This window comes from Glycine soja, chromosome 9, assembly GCF_004193775.1.
Source record: "Glycine soja cultivar W05 chromosome 9, ASM419377v2, whole genome shotgun sequence".
Lineage (NCBI taxonomy): Eukaryota > Viridiplantae > Streptophyta > Magnoliopsida > Fabales > Fabaceae > Glycine > Glycine soja.
Genome location: NC_041010.1, coordinates 46,538,512 through 46,553,565, shown reverse-complemented (window position 1 = coordinate 46,553,565; position 15,054 = coordinate 46,538,512). Strand labels below are relative to the sequence as shown.

General features: G+C 32.6%; 3 protein-coding genes across 3 annotated transcripts; 2 read left to right on the top strand and 1 right to left on the bottom strand.

The window, feature by feature from the left end:
* The first annotated feature begins 1,748 nt into the window (after positions 1-1,748).
* LOC114425668 (vestitone reductase-like) lies at positions 1,749-4,439 on the top strand. The gene is made up of 4 exons (XM_028392616.1): positions 1,749-1,945; positions 2,495-3,022; positions 3,554-3,746; positions 4,009-4,439. The coding sequence occupies exons 1-4, from the start codon at positions 1,825-1,827 to the stop codon at positions 4,148-4,150; spliced, it is 984 nt and encodes a 327-aa protein (XP_028248417.1). The 5' UTR covers positions 1,749-1,824; the 3' UTR covers positions 4,151-4,439.
* Positions 4,440-4,976: 537 nt separating this feature from the next.
* Positions 4,977-7,625, bottom strand: LOC114425669 (vestitone reductase-like). The gene is made up of 4 exons (XM_028392618.1): positions 7,455-7,625; positions 6,272-6,796; positions 5,323-5,515; positions 4,977-5,239 (listed from the first exon to the last, which is right to left on the bottom strand). The coding sequence occupies exons 1-4, from the start codon at positions 7,573-7,575 to the stop codon at positions 5,098-5,100; spliced, it is 981 nt and encodes a 326-aa protein (XP_028248419.1). The 5' UTR covers positions 7,576-7,625; the 3' UTR covers positions 4,977-5,097.
* A 2,187-nt stretch (positions 7,626-9,812) lies between these two features.
* On the top strand, positions 9,813-15,024 carry LOC114425281 (transducin beta-like protein 2). The gene is made up of 10 exons (XM_028392146.1): positions 9,813-10,140; positions 10,284-10,389; positions 10,569-10,629; positions 10,799-11,091; positions 11,601-11,740; positions 12,938-13,012; positions 13,440-13,530; positions 13,877-14,080; positions 14,170-14,214; positions 14,493-15,024. Exons 1-10 carry the CDS (start codon positions 9,934-9,936, stop codon positions 14,576-14,578), a joined length of 1,308 nt encoding a protein of 435 aa, XP_028247947.1. The 5' UTR covers positions 9,813-9,933; the 3' UTR covers positions 14,579-15,024.
* The last annotated feature ends 30 nt before the right edge of the window (positions 15,025-15,054 follow it).

The following is a 15,054-nucleotide window of genomic DNA, read 5'->3' as shown; positions in this document are numbered from 1 at the left end:
ATATGTATTATGATTTATGAGGACTGGTCTTGTTATATTCCAAGTTGTTCCAACCTAGAATAGTGTCATATATGCTTATAATATTTTTTTATGAACTAAAAAAAATCTTTAAACACATATATTAATGATTTTTTTAAATAGATAATAGTATTTTTTTATAACATGATATTATATATTTATAATAATATTATTTATTTTAAAATATATATTGTAAAATGTACTTTAATTTAAGTTTTATTTGTACAAGTAAGGTCAATAGGCAATTTTTTAATAATTATTATCATGTCCAAGTTTGTGATATATAATATTATAAAAACTATCTAATTGTCCAACAAGAAATAAAAGAGTAATAAATGTGTATATAATAAGTTTTTCTTCCCTATGAATTATAGTACTTTTTATTGTTGATGTGTTATGATTTAAGAGAAAGGTTAACAATATATTTTAAACTCCATTTTTTTAAACATATTCTCGATTATTGACTTAGGTTTTGTTTGGTTTGGTTAAGGAAAAAAAAAATAAAAAAGAATGAAAGTGAAAGGAAAGAAAAAGAAAAAGAAAAAATGAGAAGGTTATTTGATAAAAGAAAAAAAAAATGGAAGGAAAGAAAGATAAAAATTTGTTTTTCTTTTATTTGGATGTATAAAAAAATGAAAGGATAGAAAAAAAGACCTATATAAAATTAGGTAAATAACTTGAATAAAAAATAAGATATAAGATATAATATAAATTTGGACATTTTTGTAATCTGCTTAAAGGAAAAACGTCTTTCTGTTACTTTTCTTCCCAAATATAACGGAACCAAAAATCTGGTGGAGCCTATGTATATTTTTTCACTCCTTCCCCACTCGGATCATACCAAACGATGAAAGAGATTAAAAGAAGCATGCTTCCCCTTCCCTTTCAATCCTTCCGCTCAGTTTCTACTGAACCAAACAATGAGTTAAATTTATTAGAAATTATAATTTTTTTAAAATCTCATTTCATATTTAAAGATTTTTTTATTTTATAATTTTTAATTAATAATATATTGTGTGATAAAAACAATATATTAAAAAATATATTGACATTTGAACGGAGTATTTTTTTTTTCTTTGTAGTAACATTGACAGTAGTATTTGAATATTAAAAATAGATGATGAGTTTCTGTTGCTACAAAATACATCATTCTTTTGTAGCTGACAAATGATTATAACTTTTTTTTTTGGTTGGCAGAGATGATTAGAACTTCATAAAAAATAGAAATAGGATAAAATGAGACATATTAATAAGCTATTAAGTATTTTTGGTTTTCTATGTGTTTTTTCATTTGAAAATAATTATATTTAAAACAAGGTCAAACATTAAATATGAACATTTCTTTCGACACGGATAAATTTGAATCTTAGTTTATCATGTTGTTGTGAGAGTATCTCCTTCCATTGGGCCAAATCCATGTTGGTATAAGCTATTAAGTATTAATATGTACGAGTGTCTACTTAACTGGTATTTGAGAGCTGTTCAAAATCGTAGGAAAAAACAAATTATCTCTTGAGAGTATTTTTCTTTGTTACTCTATTTCTTAACTACACCAAGACACCAACCTTGCCTCTTTGAATGAAGAAAAACGAATTAACATCTATGTAGTTCTTTCAACGTCGCTATGTTTGACTGAAAGAATAGTCAATAGCAACACTTAAGTGACCTCAGATGATAGCAAAAGCCACCAACCAACATTGTTATGTTGTTTATTTATATACACACAGAGAGCAAGCAGAGTAAACGTATTAGAAGTTGAGTACTGCGCAAAGAAAAGTAAACTCTGCCACAACAATAGTGTTCAAAATGGTAGAGGGAAAAGGCAGAATTTGTGTCACTGGAGGCACAGGATTCCTTGGTTCATGGATCATCAAGAGTCTCCTTGAACATGGATATGCTGTTAATACCACTATTAGATCTGACCCAGGTAAGTAAGCCTTATTATTAGTAAGAAAATAAGTGTTTTTTTGTGTGCTATTCTCTTATCTGAATTAAAGTTATACCTCAATAATCTATGATGATGTTAATGCAAACCTTATCACGTGGGTTATTAAGAATAAAATTCATTTCTAATCACAAAGCAATGCTAAAAACATAAAGAACTACATCGAAATTTTGTCCTTACTATTAATACAACACTTAGATGCAGACTTTAAATATTTTTTGTGCTATTTTTCAATCAAAATTAGAGTTTCGCTTCGATAACTTATAACTTATACCTACTTTAAGTGCAAATCTTTATTATACGGAAGTGAACCTCCATCATGTTTGGTTTCACGTTTGGGGTATAATTTTTCATGTTTCAGATGTAATTTTCAGAAGCTAGCAGTTACAGTGTCCACGTTACAAACCTGATTCTTCAATTTTCAACAAGTTCCCAAACATGCTATTACAATGCAAAAAAAATCATGTCTATAACCATATCAATTAATGTTAGACAAGGTTATATATTTCTGTTCTGTTTTGACATTAACAGGACGCAAGAGAGACGTTAGCTTCCTCACAAACCTACCAGGCGCATCAGAAAAGCTAAAAATTTTCAACGCCGATCTCAGCGACCCCGAAAGTTTTGGTCCAGCAGTTGAAGGGTGTGTTGGAATTTTCCACACAGCCACCCCAATCGATTTTGCAGTGAACGAGCCTGAGGAAGTGGTGACCAAAAGAGCCATTGATGGAGCACTAGGCATATTGAAAGCAGGCCTAAAAGCAAAGACTGTGAAGAGGGTTGTTTACACTTCTAGCGCCTCCACCGTTTCCTTCAGCAGCCTTGAAGAAAAAGATGTGGTGGATGAGAGTGTTTGGAGTGATGTGGATTTGCTTAGGAGTGTGAAGCCTTTTAGTTGGTCATATGCTGTTTCAAAGGTGTTGTCAGAGAAGGCAGTTCTTGAATTTGGAGAACAGAATGGATTGGAAGTTACCACTCTTGTGCTTCCTTTTGTTCTTGGAGGCTTTGTTTGTCCCAAGCTTCCTGATTCTGTTGAAAGAGCACTGCTTTTGCCGTTAGGTATGAATGCTGCACCTTATTTTACTCTGTTTCTTCTTCCACTTCTATGTTTCGTGTTCTCAAATTGAGTTTTATTATTATTTGAATAATTTGATGGTCTACTGAGACACTTTTGAGAAAGTTCAACCCCTTTTAATTATTTTTTGTAAGAGTTAAGACAGCAATGTCAGGAACTAAACAGATTTTTTGTAAAGTTGAGAATCAAAGTGAGCAACATTTATAATCTTAAAAGACTAATGGTGCATTTGGATTACAAATTGCATTCAATTGAACTCACGTTAAACTCAATTCACCCACCACTTACATAGTTTTTCCATTTGTGCATTGGAATGCATAATTTTGTGTACCAGATTAGATTAGTGATTGATCATTATAGCAGTTTTGCACTTGAAAGTCAGCTTCAAGGGAGGAAGTAAAACAGTTTATATGACTTCTCATTGTGTGTACTACATGGGACATACTTTATCAATATATATTTCATGTTCCTTGTAAATTAAGTTCTGGTTAAAATGAGAAATTGATGTTGTGCAGGCAAAAAGGAAGAAATTGGTGTCATTCGTTACCATATGGTACATGTGGATGATGTGGCTAGAGCACATATCTTCCTGCTCGAGCATCCTAATCCAAAAGGGAGATATAATTGCTCACCATTCATTGTGCCTATTGAAGAGATTGCTGAAATTATTTTAGCCAAATACCCAGAATATCAAATACCAACACTAGAGTGAGTTCTATTCTCCTCCTTCCTGTAAAATGCTTTGTTAAATATACATCATCAAGATTTTAAATTGCAGTCCCAATTACGATTTTGTTACAATTTTTAACATTGCAAACAATTTGGTCACAGACTCACAGGGACCCAAAAATCTTTAAAGTTGTGGTCACAACTTACAATTATAATTGTAGACAATTTTTTTAAAACCTTATGTAGTATCTCATTTTGATTTTACTGTATAACTAATATTGAATTCGTTTTCTTCCTTTAGAGAGGTGAAGGAAATTAAAGGTGCTAAGTTACCACATTTAACCTCCCAGAAACTCGTGGATGCTGGTTTTGAGTTCAAGTATAGCGTTGAGGACATATTTACGGATGCAATTGAATGCTGCAAGGAAAAGGGTTACCTTTAGTCGATTTCAGCCATGAAGTTTAAAAATTAAAATTGTCCAAGTTGATTGTTAGTTCATACTATTTCAAATCCCTGGCAAAGATGCCTCATGACATGTACTGATGTACACCATTTAATGCATGATGTTTTTCTTAATAAATCGATAAGGGAAATAATCCTTTTCGTTTGTCTGAATACAAAACCATGTAATCTTAAGTTGTTGTTTTTGCCATTACATTGGCGAGTGAGTATTTACTAGTATTTGTCGATGACTAATAAAATTTAGTGGGCAAAAATCCCAAAATTACAAATAACGCATGAATTTGCTTTATTCAAGTAACAAATAAAAAACCTGCACCACATTGATAATTTCTTGTACTAATTGATTAAACTATATGGGTAGATTTTTTTTCCTTCTAAAACATATCGAAAACCAACATTACAAAGCAAATGAATTTTACTATTTCACACTTATACAGGCAACACATGTGTAGATAAAATCGCCTCCCGAGGTCTCCGTGTACAGGATTTTTGTTGGTGGAATTCTATTTCTCACACTATTGGTGAAGACGTTTTTAGAAATAGGAATAATCTCCTAGTTATAGATTCAAATGATAGTTAGCTGTTTTCCATGGGTTTAGTTTTATGCCCCCATGTTTTAATGTTCCTCTTTTTCCTCTTTTCTACTAAATCAGGGGTATGCTGTCGATGATAGGTAGAGCCAAAGGTGCCAATCTTGTTGACATGTTTGATTCTATTGAGATGTTTTTGCATACCTCCTCTTTTGGTTCAAAAGAATGTCACATATATGAAACAAAAATTCAATTTGACTAAAAATATATATTATTTGATAGATTTTGCCAATACTTGAAGGTATACATATAGCATTTATTGTAAATATAACTTCATGCATATGTCGGCGTTTTATTTACTACTATCACTAATCTTATTAACTTCATGAATCGTGATTCATAGATGACCCTTTTCCTTGCAGCATTCAATTGCATCCTCATACATTTCCTCCAAGCTATACTTAAACTCAAATCCGGCATCAATAAGTTTCTTCGAGTTTAAATGTGGAAGCTTGGGACCATTAATTTTCTTCACCTCGCTAGAAGAAGAAAATATATTAAATATTAGTTAGAAATTTAATAAATATTTTTCGTGGAGAAGGAAATTAAATATAATTCTCACTCCGGTGTTGGTATTTGAAATTTTGGGTATTTGGCAGAAAGAAGTTCTGCTATTTCTTCGACAGTTGCAATGAATGGTGAGCAATTATATCTCCCTCTTGGATTAGGATGCTCAAGCAGGAATATATGTGCTCGTGCTACATCATCAACATGCACCATGTGGATACGAGAGGCACCAAGTGGATTCTTCTCACCTGCACAATCCATTTGTTTTCATTAAGAATGTTTACAAGGAACTTTGAGGTATATATTGAAAAATCAGAATTTGTTGGTAGTTATTGTGAAATTTACATTAGATAAAGTCATATATAATAACAAGACACTTAACATGTTTTACCTTCACCTTTTAAGTACACTTTCAATAAAGAAGGTGTTATGTAGATGTTACTTAACCATTGACTTTTTTAAGTATGGTTACTTTCTGTGTACTCGGGGAGGGGAGAAATCATTGCATGGTCCGGAATTATTATATGTTTATGACTTCAGTTAATTTTTATATGACATGCATGTATTTGATTTTTATTAATTCTTTTTATAAATTGAAAAATTCCACCTATCATGTAAAAACTAGTCAGGACCATGAACATGTAGTAGTTGCATTAATTGTACAATAATTTTTTGTTGGTTTGGAAGGAGGGGAGAGAAATCATTGTATAATCCGAAACTATCATGTGTTTATTATCTTGGTTAATCTTCAAATATGACATCTAGCTAAATTTTATCAAGTCTTTCTCTTACATTAAAATAATTAGCTATATGCCATATGAAAATTGGTTATGGCATGGATATAGTGATTCCAAACTAAACAACAATTTCTCAATATAGTCAGAAAATAGCACTGCCGTAATTGATCAACATTTCAAATTTCAACATTTGACTAATCAAAATTGATCAACAAAGAATGGTCAGATATAGAGAGGGTCCTAGAAATTAAAAGCAGAAGCACTTACCAAATAAAAAAGCCAGTGAAGTATAAACTGAGCCTGGAAGCTTAGGACAAATGAAGGGTCCAAGAACAAAAGTAGGAATTAGAGTCACAACATCCAACCCATGCTGTTCTCCAAATTCAAGAACTGCCTTCTCTGCCAATGTCTTAGAAATTGAATACGACCAAGCAAATGGTTTCAAATCTCTAAGAAGATTTTCGTCACTCCAATAACTCTCATCCATCACTTCCTCTTCTTTGCCCTGCCAATAAACAGCAGAAGCACTAGAAGTGTAAACAACCCTCTTCACTGTCTTTGAATTGAGGCATGCTTTTAGAATGCCTAATGCTCCATCAATGGTTCTTTTGGTCACTATTTCCTCCGGCTCGTTCACTTCTAAATCAATTGGAGTAGCTGTGTGGAGCACGCCAATGCACCCTTCAATTGCTTCACTGAAACTCTCTGGGTTGCTGAGATCAGCATTGAAAATTCTTAGCTTTTTGGATGCAAATGGAAGATTTGTGAGGAAACTAACATCCCTCTTGCGCCCTGCTAAATACATAAAAACATTATTGCACAATTTTGGTTATATATCATCCATCAAAACTAAATAGAGATCATAACATGATAACAACAAAGAATAACAACTAATTAACATGCATGCATAAACGTGATTTTTTTTCTTTTATTTATACAAAGAGGTTGCCACAGACAATCCAAGAAAGGAATTGAAGAGGGAGAATTCAAAAACATCAACTGGAACTTAAGTTAATTAGACACACGCTCTCATTATTTGTTAGATATGATGGGGATAACAAATAAAATAAAAAAGATATAAAATTGACTTGATGATAAATAATGAAAGAGAAAGATAGGTTGTAGTTAGGTTAACAAAAATTAATAATAATAATTAATATTTATCGATAAAAAAATAAGAAAACTAATGACAAAAAAAAGAGTATGGTTATATTTTTTGTAAGAGATGAAGTATATTCTACACAAGATAATTTTATTCTATTTATTTAAGCAAGATCCTTGTAGTTAAACTTCTTGAATATTTAACACGGGTGTGGTGGTAATTTAAAATCATTAATTTTAAATTTTAGTTTCGCCATTTTCTTTTTGGTGAATATATATAACTTCATATTTAACATTTGTATAGAGTTTACTTTTTTTTTCAAAATATTTTAAAATATAAAAGGGTTACCTGGATCAGATCTAATAGTGGTATTAACAGTGTAACCACCCTCAAGGAGTCTCTTGATGATCCATGAACCAATAAACCCTGTGCCTCCAGTTACACAAACTCTTCCTTTCTCCTCTTCCATTTGGACACTCTTCCACTTGGTTTCGTAATCTTTTTGTTTCCTTTACTTCTAATATTGTTGGTTCTGCTTAAATCGTCATGAATGCATGTATATATACACACAAAAAGTATACTGTGTCTAATATGGTTTACCGTGTTATGTTACCTATGGGCGCATTCTTTCAAACAAGAAATTTCTCCTTTTTGACTAAATTAAACTTCCCTATTTTATATTAAATAATTGAGAGAAACAATGGATCTAAAAACAAAAACAAATAAGGCTTCTAGGAGTTAAGTTTATGATGCTATTGGCGGCATGATCTAACTGTGACTGTTTTTTTTAGGGGTCTAACTGTGACTTTTGTTAACAACAAATAATTACATAACTATCATGATTTTTTATTAGTTAATAATAACTGCTAATTAAACTCTAAAAACAAATGGAAATTCACAGCAAACTGTGACTGTTTTTTTTAGGGGTCTAACTGTGACTTATTTTTATTTTCTAATTAAAAATAGAGCTAAGAAATGTAGTTAATTTTTCTTCTTTTTTATGGTTATCCTTATAATAATTTTTCTTCTATGGTTGCATGCAATTTTCTTCCTTTTTTTTTTCTTTTCAGAGGCTATAATTCAGATGCATGTCTCATTTAAATAGGTTAAATACCATTGTGATTGTGAATAGCCGAATACCAATAGTTGAAAGTTACTTATGTTTTTTTTCCTACCTGATTGTTATCTTTCGCAAAATGATATGAAAAGCTAGTTAGAAGTTAGAAGTTTACAAACTAGTTGATTAAATTATAGGTTAAAAAGTAAGTTGTGTCTGCTATTTTTTTTAAATGATTTTACTTCTTTATTTTTTTAATTGTGATATTTTATCTTTTACTTTTAATTTGAGTATTCATTAAACTTAACTTAAATGGTTTTGTCAATACTTATTAGGTGAAATAAATGCATAATAAATCATTTTTTGCATTTGGATTTTTTTTACAAAATCATTTTTTTTAATTAATTTCTAAACTAGCCCAACAACCTAACATAAGGCTGGCCTGAACCTAAGAAATTCTAGCTCAGAAGAATATGGGTCGGACCTAGGCTGATCCATTTTCAATGTGTGGCCTAATGGGCCGGCCCAACCCATCTATTTTGTCAACCCTAAGTATACTTGGCAACGAGGTGAGGCGGGGGCGAGTTTAGTCTCCGCCCCCGCCCTTGATTCCCCAAGTCCTTAGACTCATCTCCACTCTCGTTTGGGGATCAGGTTTCCCCACCCTGTCTCGCCTCCGATCCTCACTAAGGTCTAAAAATTCGACTCATCTCCACTCCCGTTTGGGGATCAGGTTTCCCCACCTTGTCTCGCCCTTGATCCAATCTTGTTCTTTTATTCATAAAAAATGGAGAAAATAGGATAATTTTTTATTTTTTTTGTAATTGGACTGAATCTCTTACATGTTAAATTAAAATTTCAAGTAAAAATTGTTTGATCTCATTTATTTTTGGATAGCTTAAATAAATAGTGATCATGACACCTTATTTACCAAATACTTTGCAACAAATTAAGTAAAAATTGTTTGCTCTCATTTATTTTTTGAACTCAACATGAAATTAAGTAAAAATTATACATAATTATAAGGAAAACAACAATTTCATGCATAAAACAAGTATTAATCCATTAAAACTGATAATAAAAACTATTAATTTAAAATATTTATTATATCACAATAGCATTGAGGCATGGACCGCTATACATGATTTCATCCTAGAAACTAACTTTCTCAATTGATTTTTCCTATCAAAGTCGGGATGGGTCTAGGTCGATCCCCGTGGGAGGGAAACCACTTGTCATGCCTAGTTTCAGTCATATTAATGATGAAATTTAATTTTTATTGTTCAATATTGATGTTTGTATTTTTTTCCGATCAATTTTATGTATTATCGTAAGTTTAAATTATATTGATAATAAATATTTTAATTATTAATAAATTTTGTATTTTTGAATTAATTTTTTTGAAAATAAAAATATAAGTAATTATTTTAAAATAAATTGTAAGTAAATATTATAAAGTAGATTTATTGTGAGACCTATGAAAATGGTTTTAAATCTTAAAATGAGATTTACCTAAAAATTTAAAAAATATAAAAAAATAATATAACACTGCAAAATTTATCAAAAAAAGAATTTAATGTGATAAGAGATTAAGGGGTATCTTAGCATGAAGATGAGTTCGATGTTGCTTCATAGTAGGAACGCATGACGTGCAAATGTGATACAGTTCATTAAGAATCCACGTGTGCAAGTGCAACAGCAGAGCAGTTCCCAAACCTTAACAAAAACCAAACCCTTCTTCGTCTTCAGTTCTGTGCCTTCACTCTGACAATGGATCCAGCGTTACCCATTGTAGCGCTGTCGCTTCTCTTGGGTGCCATCATCGCCTTCCTCATCTTCAACACCTACTTCTGCAAGCGCCAATCCGAAATCCGATCCATCGCCGATCCAAATCCAAATTCAAATTCGAATCCCAAACTCGTGTCTTCCAAACCCCCTCCCAAGAAGCCTCTCTCCAAACCCCATTCCTCCGACAAGGTGTGTTCCAATCCTTACTTGTTAGTCTTAGGTTGTTGCTTTTGTGGTGTGGGTTTTTTTTTTTTTTTTTTTGGTTTTAAGAATTTGATTTATTTTAAAGTTTGATTTTTTAGCTTGGCTTGACCCCTCTTTTTTTTGTTTAGGATCAAAACAAGCGTCACCATCCGTTGGATTTGAATACCTTGAAGGGTCATGGTGATGCAGTGACAGGGGTATGCTTCTCCCGCGATGGACGAAATTTGGCAACTGGTATTTGACCATATATTGTATTTAATTGTATTTTTAGATCACAATAACATGTATTTTTCATGCATCATTGTTTTTCCTAATTTCCTTTCTGTTATTTATTTATTTTCACTTGTACAAGCAGTTAAGCATTTTGTGAAACTTGTTTCTTACATTCCTACTTTATATTGTCTTGCAAACAGCTTGCGCTGATGGAGTTGTGAGAGTATTCAAGTTGGATGATGCTTCGAGTAAAAGTTTCAAGTATGTGAATTTCAAGAGCCTCTTGATTTTTTATTTATTTGATAGGCAAATGTTAGTTTGTTTTAGAATGTTAGTTTTGTTAGCAGAGGGGATACATATGCATGTCAACTCAATCGATGTCAATCATATTTCGAATGCATGACTTTTATTCTCTCAACTCTTTTTGCAGGTTTCTAAGGATTAATTTGCCTGCCGGCGGTCATCCAACGGCAGTTGCATTTTCCGATGATGCATCCTCCATTGTTGTGGCGTCTTATACTCTGTCCGGTTGTTCATTATACATGTATGGAGAAGAGAAACCTAAAACATCTGAAGACAAACCACAAGCAAAGCTTCCTCTCCCCGAAATTAAGTGGGAGCATCACAAAGTTCATGATAAGAAGTCAATAATTACTATGTTTGGAGCCTCTGCAACTTATGGCACTGCTGATGGAAGTACAATTATTGCCTCGTGTTCAGAAGGTATCTTTACGACATCATTCCCCATTAGAATCTATGAAGAAATTGTTCTGTCATAATTTATTTATATATTCAGATTCAGGGTCTTCTCACCTAATAGTATGCGGCAATTGTGAAGGGAATTTCAATTTTAATTAGAAGTAGGTTGTGGAAAAAGAAATGCTTGTACGGGTAAAGGTCTACAAATTAAATAGAGTATACATTTGCTGATGAAATTATGTTGCCTTTGCTTCTCTAAACCTACATATTTATTTGACAACTAAATACTGCAAAGGTCTCATCTATCAATGCTGTCTTACATCACCTAATGAGGCACTTCTGAGTAAGAAAAATTAAATTGTTAAATAAAATTTGGATCTGGCATGAGATTTATGCTGTTCACTAAATCAAATGCACTGTATTGTACTTTTATTTTAATTTGCTAATGAAATTACTGTTGCTGTCTTTATGCTGAGATTTAATGCTTGATGATGGCTTTCTACAACCTGTTCTAAATTTGATTTTTTATTCAGGGACTGACATCATTCTTTGGCATGGAAAAACTGGGAAGAGTGTTGGGCATGTCGATACAAATCAATTGAAAAATAACATGGCTACTATATCACCCAACGGTCGTTTTATTGCAGCTGCAGCATTTACTGCCGATGTGAAGGTTAGCTTTAATGTGCAAATCTATTTAATTTATTTTGAGTTACTAATACATCTTAATGTAAGGAAACACATAGACACAACTAGTACTATTCAGTAAGAGGTAGCCTTTAAGCTTAATGCCTTATTTCTTAGTAGCTAGGGTTGAATGCCAGATTTAGTCAGTATCATCACCTCATCAGCAAGGCTGCGCCCATCATCCGTTTGGTGCTGGCCTTGAAATATGTTCTCTTGTATTTGTTACAAATCAATTAAAAAAGGGAACAAGCAACATGGCAAATATGTCAACCGATTAGAAAGAGATATTCTTCATTTCTATTGTATGTTTTTTTGTCTGAAGTTTATGGTACAATGCTGCTATAAATATTGCTCATTGAAGTTGTGCCTTTGCTAATAGCTTAAGCTTTTGTCATGGTGGTAAGCAGTGTTCATGCACCCTTGATTGTGTGACTCATCAAACCCAGGCCCTTCCTTATTTAAGCCATTGGGTGACTCGTTGGGTTGAACCCGACCCACAAACCTGACATGTACCCTTGTGACTCTTTGGGTATATTAGGATGAGTTGCTGACATGTAGCTGTGAGTCTGTTAGGGGATGACACATAATGTTTAAGGCAGTGCATGGATCTCTTTAGACAAATAAAAAAAAGTGATGTTCCAGTTCAATTGAAAATTCAGAATAGCTTCAGATAATAGCCTGTTAAAGTAACGCAACTGATCATAGGACTAGCTTGTCAAGGAAAGCTGTGTGTAATGATCAGCAAAATGGTTAATCCTCAATTTTTGTTTGTAATCTTTCAATAAATTTGCCTACTCCAGAACCAATATAGTGGCAAGTATATATCCCTTGAAACTACACTGTACAACTTGTGAAAGCCATCAATTAAATTAAATATCCTTTGAATGCTTGATTTGTGTGGTTTGTAACTGAAATTAGTGGAGCGTTAACATTGTAAGCTATATCAAACTGAGGTTAATACTACAACCACTTTTAGTTCATCTTTGACATGAATAGAGATTAATACAGTTGTCTAATAATTTGTTAGATGACCTCAGGGAGCCTCTCAATACATCACTAGTATCATAAATGTGCCTTTTATTATATTTTCTGATTGACAACTTTTATCAGAATGTTACTGCTTCTGTTCTTAAAAGATTCCTTAATGTATTCTCCACCTTTTCTTGTTTACTATGTTTGGCAGATCTGGGAGATTGTATATGCAAAGGATGGATCTGTGAAGGAAGTTTTAAATGTTATGCAGCTTAAGGGGCATAAGGTTTAATATTAGCATTATTATTTTGAGTTATTTAAAATTTAGTTTAAGCTCCCATTTTTACATATATAGACTTTTCAAGCCAAAAAATTTAAAGACTATATTTTCCTTCAAATGCATTGCATTTTTGTTTATGTAAGAGGTATATTATACATTAATTTTCATGATGCAGTACAGTCTTATATTTTCATGTATTACATTAGAATATCTTGGATTAATGGAAATTTCATGAGCATGATGTGCACACATGTGTGTGATTTTCAATTTAAACAAAAGAATAAAGATGGTCTATTTTTACATGCAAGCATATTAGCTCTCTCTATGTGTGTGTGTGAGAGAGAAATTTACAATTTAAACAAAAATAATAAAGATGATGTTCCTATTATCATCTTTTTGACTATGATTTATATGTTTATTGCTTGTGTGTCAGAGTGCTGTGACTTGGTTATGCTTTACGCCAAACTCTGAGCAAATAATCACTGCATCCAAGGATGGTTCAATGAGAATATGGAATATCAATGGTAAGCAAATTTTGAAAGATGATTATTTTTTACTTACCGAATTTTATTTTTTTTCTAGCAAACACTTGATGCCGACCTGCAGTTGCAAATAGTTTTAATGGTTCTAGACAAGATATGTGGTATATTAATGAAGAATTCAAACAGTACTGATGAGATTCTATGACTGAAAATGAGCATTTTTTCTTTTGCATGTTATTTTATTTGGCCTGATAAATGTGCTTGGTATTTGATCAATTAAGGGTATTCTTACCTCCATGGGGTCTGAAATGTTCATATGTGCTGTCTTAAGGACTAGGTTGTTAATTAATTCAACTCCTCTCACCTTTATTCTCCTTCTGTCCTGAAGTTCGCTATCATCTTGATGAGGATCCAAAGACGCTAAAGGTGTTCCCAATTCCTCTTCATGATTCTTCCGGTACTACATTGCACTATGATCGCATGAGTGTTTCCCCTGATGGAAATTTTTTGGCTGCGACCCATGGTTCCACATTGCAGTGGTTATGTGTTGAGACTGGAAAGGTTCTGGATACAGCTGAAAAAGCCCATGATAGTATGTCCAAGCATCCACCCTTTGATTTTTCCTTTAAGTTATTTTCTATCTGCCATCTTCAAGTCCTTGATTATTTTCTTCACTCGCAGGTGACATTTCATGCATTTCATGGGCTCCTAAAACTATTCCAATGGGTAAGCTACTAATTTGACTCCATTGCTTTTGGTTCTTTACCTAATTTATTTTTCTCAAGAAATTTCCATTATTGCCAAATCTGTTTCTTGTATCTTGTTTTCTAATCAGTATTAGAAGATATTGCAAAATAAATTAGGTAACATACAATGAATTTGATTTAAGATGACATTGTTCTTAGTTGTGATTATATATATTATGATGCCTATAAGGTTTATCTTATGCTAACCAGCTTGTAATTTTGTTATCTTAATCGTTGTGGTTGTGGTGCCTTTTGCAGGAAATGAACAAGTTTTGGTTTTAGCCACAGCCAGTGCTGACAAGAAAGTGAAGTTATGGGCATCTCCATCTATCCCTGCATCCTAAGCCACTATGCTAGTGCCCGGAATGCTACCATTAGTATGCCTTTGCACGCGCTGACACTAATTATGTTAAAGAGAGATGCTTCTAAAGTTCTGGGATTTGGTCTCTTCATAGTTGGTTCAGTCACTTCACAACTTTTTAGAGCTGCATGGTATCATTGAAAAGTTGAATGAGAAACAAGGATGAGCTGAAATGATGCAATCCCTTCAGTTGCTGCTACTGCTCAGACTCTGTATCTTTCCGAATTTTTTGACTAATAATTTATATAGACAGAGAGATAATGTTGTTGGTTTTCGTTGTGTTAGTGAGGCTGACGTGAATGGTGAAGTGTGATGCGAGAATAGTTTATTTGTAGAACTTTGGAAGAGAACATAATGGACATGTTGCTAGTGGCTACAGTTTGTCATTTAAAGAAGAAAAAAAAAAACATTTTCATATTTTCAGCACAATTATAAGGGCATTATTCCATTTAATTTTGA